The following is a 9823-nucleotide window of genomic DNA, read 5'->3' as shown; positions in this document are numbered from 1 at the left end:
TTCGTTGGTTGCAGAAAAGGCATTTGATAGAGTAGAGTAGTTTTTTTATTTAAAGTTTTAGAGAAATTTAAATTTGGTCCATTTTTATTGGTTGGATGAGGCTTTATATAGGCTACTCTATCAAAGGCCTTTTCTGCAGCCTACAAAATAACCATTGGTAGGTTCGATCTCTCCCGAGGAACATTAATTAAAGAAATCAACTTCACAATATTATCTGTCGAATAATGATTTTTAATAAAACCTGTCTAAATGAAATGAATTAAATCTGGTAAATATTTAGTCAACCTATTAGCCAGAACCTTCACTACAATTTTATAATCAACATTTAATAACAAAATTGGTCTATAAGACCCTGCTTTCAATGGATCCCTATCTTCCTTAAGAATAGCTGTAACAATTGCTTGGGAAAAGAATGAACCTCTGTCACATGTTTCAATACTTCCATCAATAAAGGAATTAATAAGTCCTGAATTTTTTTATAAAATTCATAAGTAAAACCATCATCCCCTGGAGACATTCCATTTGGCATAGATTGGAGTGTATCTATTACTTCTTTAGCAGTAAAAGAAGCATCCAGAACTTTAATATCCTTACCACTCAAAAAGAGTAAATCCAAACCATATTTTTAAAAATTGTCAATTTTAGCCTCATCCTCTACTACTTCAGAAGTATACAATTTTTCATAAAATTTTCTAAACACATCATTAATTTCCTGAGGTTTATATGTAATCATTGATTCATGTCTAATAGCATTTATTGTTCTAGAAGCTTGTTCCATTTTTAACTGCCAAGCTAATACTTTATGAGCTCTTTCCCCTAATTCATAGTACCTTATTCTAGTTCTCTGTAATAACTTCTCAAATTTATGTTTGTAATGAATTATATCGTAACTTCATATGAGTTAAATATATTTTCTTAATTTCTGTTGAATTTTTCTGTAAATCTTTTTTCTAAAATCTCTATCTCCTTCTCTAATTTAATTACATCAGCTACGTTGTTTCTTAATTTTAGCAGTAAAACTAATAATTTGTCCCCTCAAATATGCTTTTAAAGCATCCCATAAAATAAATTTACTATAAACTGAATCCATATTTATTTTCAAAACAAAAGCTGTATTTGATCTCATAAAATTACAAAATTCGACATTTTTCAACAACAAAAAATTGAATCTCCTTCGATATACATTGTCAATTCTCTCTGAATCAGTACATGTTATTAATAACAAAGAATGATCAGTCATAATCCTACTCTTATATTCAGCCTTGAATACCTGGCCTTGCAATTGTGCTGATACCAAAAATAAGTATATTCTTGAATAACAATCATGTCAAAATGAATAAAATGAAAATCTTTCTCTTTAGGATTTAACCTCCTCCATATATCTACTAAATTCATATCTTTCATTAACACCATCAATTATTTAGCCATTTTAATCCTAACTACTGCTTCTAGAGATTTATCTAATATTGTTGAAACTTTTAATAATAATCAACCACACCAATTCAACCTCATTTTTCCCCAAAGGCAATTCAGTAACAAATTTGTTAATTAACCCTTTCTCTTGAATCTATCTAAAATAGTTTGTTGTTCCTCAATATACTGATCTTGAAGTCATCTTCCCTGAACTCCATGAATTCATCTTCAAAGCTATTACTACATATTGTGCTTGTCCAATCTGTATGTTGATTAAAGCCATGACTTCAGTGATTATTGAATTTCTCTTGAGTTTGCAATTCCAAATAAGACCATAAGATATAAGAACAGAAGTTGGCCATTTGTCCCACTAAGTCCACTCACCCATTCCATCATGAGCAAATCCATTCTCCCACTCAGTCTCACTCCCCTGCCTTCTCCACATAATTATTGATACCCTGACTATTCAGAGATCTATCAATCTCTGCCTAAAATACACCCAAAAACCTGGCCTCCACAGCTGTCCATGGAAGCAAATTCCAGAGGTTCACCATTCTCTGGCTAAAGAAATACCTCCATATCTCTGTTGTTAATGGGCACCCTTCAATCCAGACCTTTCAACATTCAAAATACTTCTATGAGGCCCCCCACCCCAACTCATTCTTCTGAACTCCTTAAAGTACAGTCCAAGAACACTCATCATGTGCTAATCCCTTCATTCCAGGAATTATTCTTGTAAACCATCTCTGAATCCTCACCAATGCCAGCAATCTCCAAAACTGTACCCCGTACTCCAAGTGAGGCCTCAACCAGTGCCTTATAAAGCCTCAACATCACATCCTATTGTTGTATCTTATTCCTCTAGATATGAATGCTAATACTGCATTGGCCTCTTTACCACCGATTCAACCTTTAGGGTATTCTGCATGAGGACTCCCAAGTCTCTTTGTACCTCCGAATTTTTAATTTTCACTTTCCAACATTGGATTTTATTAGCCACTTCTTTGCCCATTCTCTGAACGCAATCCTGTCTCTGAGTATTGCAAGACCGTGAAATGAAATCAGTGTCAGTGACAAGGAGGGACATCCACGGGCATTGCCGCCCCCCCATATGGTCATGGCCATCATTCACCATCAGACTTGCTCCCACCCCTCCGGCGTCACTATGTGCGTCAAGTGTCACTAGCATTCAGCTTGATGCACACTAGCGACACTCCACCTCCCCCAGGCTGTGTCACAAGCATGTGTCTAGTGACATTTGACGCAGTAAAAGCAGTGTTCTCATCACCTACATTGGAGGGGCAGATGATGTTAAAAGAACCCACCAGTGGCACTGTGCCCACCTCTAACATGCTAATGCCCTTTCTAACATTCATTCTGCTGCCAACCCTGAATGAAACTCACATAACAGCAAGTTTTAACACTGTTTTATACTTGTCATTTGACTCAGTATACTTCTTCAATTTAATTTTTACCTCTGTTAAGGAATGATTTTGCATGCTTGACAGCACAATTTCCTCAGAGGTATTGTCTTGCATTTATCTCAACCTTCAGCTCGGTTTGTCTCACTTTACATGCTTCTAGTCCGAGCACATGTTGCACTTGGATTAATTCTGTCACTTGCTCCTCCGTTACCAAAGCTTTGTTTTGGCAAGCCAACTCAACTAGCCACATTTCTGCAACACTTCCAGTATATATGCTTTTCTCAAAACCATTAGCAAGTTTGCAGTTATGTATTTGTGTAAATTTCAAACAACTGGCTGCATAATTTACACCAAAATGGAAGTGATCCTTGCACTAAACTTTTTCTAATAACACACAGAATTATTGGAGGAACTCAAATATATAAGGCTTTGTCGGCTGCAATAGTGGGGATCTCCCAGTGGCCACCCATTCCAGTTGCCTGCCTCATTCTGTTCCCAACATATCTGTCCATGGACTCATGCACTACCAGACGGAGACCCCCTGCAAGTTGGAGCATCAGTACCTCATATTCCATCTGAGTTTCTCTTTGGCTTGGCTTCGCGGACGAAGATTTATGGAGGGGTAATGTCCACGTCAGCTGCAGGCTCGTTTGTGGCTGACAAGTCCAATGCGGGACAGGCAGACACGGTTGCAGCGGTTGCAAGGGAAAATTGGTTGGTTGGGGTTGGGTGTTGGGTTTTTTCTCCTTTGTCTTTTGTCAGTGAGGTGCGCTCTGCAGTCTTCTTCAAAGGAGGTTGCTGCCCGCCGAACTGTGAGGCGCTAAGATGCACAGTTTGAGGTGATATCAGCCCACTGGCGGTGGTCAATGTGGCAGGCACCAAGAGATTTCTTTAGACAGTCCTTGTACCTCTTCTTTGGTACACCTCTAGGTATCTCCAACCAGATGGCATTAATGTCAACTTCTCCAATTTCCATCAACACACTCCATGTCTCCTTTCCTCTGGCTTTGTCTCTGTTTCTGTCTTTTTCTCTTCCATTTTCTTTCTGTCTTCTTTAACCCAGCTTTACTTCCCCCCCCCCCCCCACTACCCCGGTCAATTCTCACCTTTCCTCTCTCCTGTGTCTCATCCACATCTGATTAACATCTTTTGTCTGTTGCTCTGTATCCTCCTTCTTCCCTTTTCCCAAGTCTTTTTAATTCAGGCACCTGCCTGCTTTTTACTCATACTGAAAAGAAGGGCTCAGGCCTGAAATGTCAGTGAAATATCTTTACCTACTATGAACGTTGCAAGACCTGCTGGGCTCCTCCAGCACTTTTGTGTTTTTACAACCATCACAGCATCTGAAGACATTTTCTTTCCAGTTTTGCGCCAATTTTTTAAAATCAAAGATGTACTCAAAAATTTGATGACTCCATGAATTTAAAGAGAAATCAGTTTTTAAAGTAGAGTAATTACATGGCATTCAGGAGCAGAAAAGTTCAGACTTCTTTGTTTGTTGCCTGACAGGTCTACCAAAGACTCTCTTGAATCATATAACTATGTACAACTAGTTTCATCGAGTTATACCACTCATCATATTACATTGGCTTTTCTCAAACATTTTTGGGTCACTCCCATTTCCAGTCTCTCACGATTTAGAAAGTACTCCATATCAAAGTGAATGGAGAGACTGGCCAATAACTCAATTCTTCTTTATTGCAGAAAGGCCTTTTCAAAAAATGGAAATATTACTATACAGCCACTGAGAGAAAATATTGAAATTGGACAAATTCGAGGACTCTCCACAAAGGATGTTTATAAGATTAACAAGTTGTATAATTGTGGTATGTGTGAATGATTTGGTATTCCTATGAGTAGATGATATTCATGGTCTTTGGAACTCACTCACTGTTCACATAATAAATGCCCCATAAAGTCGACAGGAGTTGCTTCACAACAGTCAAAATTTTAAAATTGTAAATTTAAATCAAAACTCAATGCAAGTACTTTGCTCCGTGTAGAATAAAATCTGAAAGGAAGGCCATCATAAGAAAATTGCAGCTCAGATATACTGGAACAACATTTGAAATAGTCAGGTATGCGTTTTAAGTTATCATAAAAGCTACCTTTACAGTGGCTATAGTGTGAGAAAATCCAATAAGAAAGCAATGATAATGTACACTAATTTTTTGTGATTTAAATGAAGATTGTGCTGAACTGGATACAGTAAAAACCCCTGTTATGCGTAATTTAAGCAAACTACAGCCTCAAACAACCAGCAAAAAAAAGCGGAAAATAAATAGGTAAAAAATACAGAAGTTTAAAATTGGCACATCTCGCTGTTAGTTTGCCAATCATGCAACACACAATTTCAAGCATCCAAAAAATTCCCTTATCCAGCATCTACTAATCCCCATTGGTGCTGGATACCAGGAGTTTTACTGTAGTTATCAAGTGGATGGCATATTGAGGCACCTAAAGAGAGGAGGTTTGCACTGTTCCTCTCAGGATACGATGGGGAGTGGCTATAAATACTCCATTTGCAAGATTTAGTGATGGATGTTGGAGGACTATGGCAAATTAATTTGACTAACTGATACACAGTTGGTAGTCTGAGACTGGTTGGAAATGTAGCTGACAAAGTTGCCAATATTCACACTTCAGAAAACCGGACACAGCACTATAATTTCATTTGAACGAAGTACAAAGTAAAACACAATTGAGAATAAACTCCTATTCCATGCATTTGAGAAATAAAAAGAAATGAAAGCCTGAATTTTCCAGATCCTTGATCTCCAAACTAAATGAACAAACACTGGGAACTTGCTAATAGAAGCATGCAAGGCAAGATGGTTATACAATTTCTATTGATGGTGAGAAATGACCAGAATGTGATAGTATGGGATCCTATCACTTCTGTATACATTTATATATAGTGTTAATGATTGGCTGAGAGCTGTAGCCACACCTACTGGCCAGGTCATAAAGGGCTGCACCTAACCAGATCCAGGTCAGTCTTGACTGGTCAACCTCAATGTACTACACTCCAGTCTTTTGGTAATAAAAGCCTTGGTTTGAATCTACAAGTCTTTGAGTCATTCGAATGCTACAATTTTATAACCAAAATCTTTCAACAGACAGAGCGAATGCTGCAACCAGAATGCCTCAGCATCAACCCACAGTCAGCTACTGCACAGAGTGATTTCAGGCACTGGGTGAGGTTTTTAGAGGCATACCTGCAGCGCTCAGACCCCGTCATGGAGGAAGACGCCGATAAACTATTAGTTCTGATGTCAATGTTGTCCATGAGGGTCTACGAAAACATCCAGGATGCGACCTCCTATACAGCAGCCATGAATGTGCTAAAAGGATTCTATGAACGCCCTGTGACTAAGGTATATGCCAGACACATGCTGGCGACCAGGAGACAGCAACTGGGTGAGTCCTATAGAGCCTACCTACAGCCACTAAGGTTACTGGGCAAAGAATGTGCATACACCGGTAAAACTGCAGCCGGATCACTGATGACCTCATACAGGATGCTTACTTCACTGGGATTTGGTTTAATGAAGTGAGGCAATGACTGTTGGAGCACGGGGGAGACAGCCTCGTGGAGACTGCACAGATTGTAGAAATGATGGAGGCTGCAGCCCAAAGCATGGATGCCGACACACAGGGCTCTGGCTGGTCATGGGCCCACTGTTACGATATGAGTAGAACACCTGCTTTTAATTCAGCCTCATCGATGGCCTTACCACTGCCACGGTACCCAACGCGGTCCTGAAGTGTTACTACTGTGGGATGGAGAAACACAGTCAATCCCTGTGCCCTGCGAGGAAGGCTTGGTGTCAGAAGTGCAAAATGAACGGCCATTTTGCAAAAGTATGCCCGTCCAAGATGGCCACTGCCAAGCACAACTGCCTTCCCCAGATTCAAACTGCTCAACCTCGGAACTCTCATCCAATGAGAGTGAGGAACCATTGCATGGCAATGCTTGATGTCACAATGCAAGCACCGTGCGCAGAAGTCACTGCCATCACAGCGCTCCACCCTCGCCGCTGAAACGCTGCACCCCAACAGATCGCCCGCTCCACGCATGCCGCCACTACCAGCTTCTATGCTGGCCCCCCCAATGCGACCTCTGTTTGACGTCCTGCTTTGCGGAAACTGCCAAAATGTTTGGCCTGGAAGTCAGCCTGAAGAAAACTGAGGTCCTCCATCAGCCAGCTCCCCACCATGACTACCAGCCCCCCCACATCTCCATCGGGCACACAAAACTCAAAACGGTCAACCAGTTTACCTATCTCGGCTGCACCATTTCATCAGATGCAAGGATCGACAATGAGATAGACTACAGACTCGCCAAGGCAAATAGCGCCTTTGGAAGACTACACAAAAGAGTCTGGAAAAACAACCAACTGAAAAACCTCACAAAGATAAGCGTATACAGAGCCGTTGTCATACCCACACTCCTGTTCGGCTCCGAATCATGGGTCCTCTACCGGCACCACCTACGGCTCCTAGAATGCTTCCACCAGCGTTGTCTCCGCTCCATCCTCAACATCCATTGGAGCGCTTTCATCCCTAACGTCGAAGCACTCGAGATGGCAGAGGTCGACAGCATCGAGTCCACGCTGCTGAAGATCCAGCTGCGCTGGATGGGCCACATCTCCAGAATGGAGGACCATCGCCTTCCCAAGATCGTGTTATATGGCGAGCTCTCCACTGGCCACCGTGACAGAGGTGCACCAAAGAAAAGGTACAAGGACTGCCTAAAGAAATCTCTTGGTGCCTGCCACATTGACCACCGCCAGTGGGCTGATAACGCCTCAAACCGTGCATCTTGGCGCCTCACAGTTTGGCGGGCAGCAACCTCCTTTGAAGAAGACCACAGAGCCCACCTCACTGACAAAAGACAAAGGAGGAAAAACCCAACACCCAACCCCAACCAACCAATTTTCCCCTGCAACCGCTGCAACCGTGTCTGCCTGTCCCGCATCGGACTTGTCAGCCACAAACGAGCCTGCAGCTGACGTGGACTTTTTTACCCCCTCCATAAATCTTCGTCCGCGAAGCCAAGCCAAAGAAAAGAACTGGTAAGAAAGTAGGTTGTGAAGAAGTCACACGTCTATAAAGATAAATAGGAAGGCAAATGGATTGCTATCATTGTAAAGAAAGGGAATGGAGGATCAAATTAGCAAAGTTACATCTCTGACCACAGCTGGAATACTTCCAACAATTTTCAGAAAGGAAACACTTGCATTGTGGCTATAGGACACTGGCTTATTACAATCATGTATGGGTTAGTAGGTTAATGTATTCATGAAAGTAAATTTATTCAATACATTGTGGCCCGATTTGGAAACTCAATTGTCTAGAAATGCAGAAGGCTGCGACTTAGCCAAGTCCATCACGGGCACAGACTTCCTATCCATTGAAGACAATGGCTCTAGAAGGCAATCAAATAAAGGATACCCATCATCCTGGTCACAACCTCCTCTCACTGCTACCTCAGGCAGAAGATACAGCACTTCCAGGTTGAAGCACAACTTTCCCCACCCACCACCAAATGCTATTAAGCTTTTGAATTTATCCATACAACCCAATCGTAATCTATTCCAGAACCACTAAAGATCTGCAATATTGAAAAACCTTTTGCACTATTGCAACCAATTATTTATCCTTTTATGTTTATTTTCTTTTTTCCCTCTCATATCATGTTGTATTAATATATTATTGTTTATTAATGTATTTACACACCTGCAACAAGAATTTCATTGCATCTATACATTGTACTTGTGTATATGACAATAAATTGTCGTCATTTAGAAATAAAAAAAGTTTCACCTATTAAATTGGAGGCCATTAGCAAAAGCAAATGCGCAAGTTATCAATAGTCCTTAACAACACTCATGACCATAATTCAAAAAGGAACTCCACTCAATAGATCCAGGAAATAAACAACTCTCAAGCAAAACAATATCACATACATTCTGCTGATCTGGACTCCTGAAAACAGCAAGTGTAAGGCCATTTTCTGTTTCAATCCCTTAACATCATTCATAATCTACAGGTGATATCTTCTCTATCAGTGAAAAATATTTTGTACATGATTAAACATCTTCCTAGCACATGAAAACTCCTTGTCACATGGCAAATCTTTATCGCAAACAAGCTTTAATTGAGTTATTTAAAACAGATTACAGATTCTGTAAAGATTACAATGTTGTCACTATCTTCTGCATCACTCTAAAATCACATTGAATAATTGGACACCTCATGGCCGTGGGCTCAGCCCTGCTGCTGTTCATGCTGGTGACTTACGATTCAGTTCAAACAGAATCATCGTTTGCGATGATACAGCTGTAGCTGCACTCATTGGCAACAATGGTGAATCATTTTGCAGGAACAACAAACTGTGTCTCAATATGGACAGGACAAAGGAAATGATTGTGGACTTCAGGAGGATGACGGTAGATCACTTTCCACTGGACATCAATGGTTCTGTCGTGGAGAAAAAAAACCTTGCTGTCCATATAAGGGATGACCTATGCTGGACCCACAACACCTTTGCATTGGTCAGGGAGGCACAGCAGTGCCTATATTTCACAGGTTGAGGAAAGCAAGGTTCCCAGCCACCATCTTCATAATGTTTGGCTGCATCATTGCATGACTGCAAAGCATTGGAACAGAAGTCAATGCAGAGGATATATCGAAAAGGTCAAGTTCACTGGGAACTTCCTTTCCTCTGTTGACAACATTCAGCAGGAACGTTGCTTAAATAGGCCTCAAAGAATTATTGAGGACCCTTTCCATCCAGCACACAATGTCCCACTACCATCAGGAACTAAATACAAGTGCATCAAGATCTGGACTGCCAGTCTGCGAAATACCTTCTTCCCACAGGGTGTGAAATTGATGAACAATAACCGGTAACCAAGTAAATCATCACAAAATATTTAGATATACTTATTTTAAGTTATATCTTTATGTATATATGTGAT

At 40.7% G+C, this 9823-nt stretch overlaps 1 protein-coding gene across 8 annotated transcripts in view; it reads left to right on the top strand.

Annotated features, from left to right (window-relative positions):
• Positions 1–9823, top strand: part of LOC138741376 (low choriolytic enzyme-like) — a 99108-nt gene that overhangs the window by 70600 nt on the left and 18685 nt on the right. For all 8 annotated transcript variants that reach the window (XM_069895419.1, XM_069895402.1, XM_069895372.1 and 5 more), the window contains one exon: positions 4542–4663. In XM_069895419.1, coding sequence (XP_069751520.1) covers positions 4542–4663 — 122 coding nt within the window. The remainder of the gene's footprint in view (positions 1–4541; positions 4664–9823) is intronic.

Source organism: Narcine bancroftii, chromosome 1, assembly GCF_036971445.1.
Source record: "Narcine bancroftii isolate sNarBan1 chromosome 1, sNarBan1.hap1, whole genome shotgun sequence".
Taxonomy (NCBI): domain Eukaryota; kingdom Metazoa; phylum Chordata; class Chondrichthyes; order Torpediniformes; family Narcinidae; genus Narcine; species Narcine bancroftii.
Note: the sequence above shows the minus strand (reverse complement) of the source record. Positions and strands in the feature narration are given on the sequence as shown.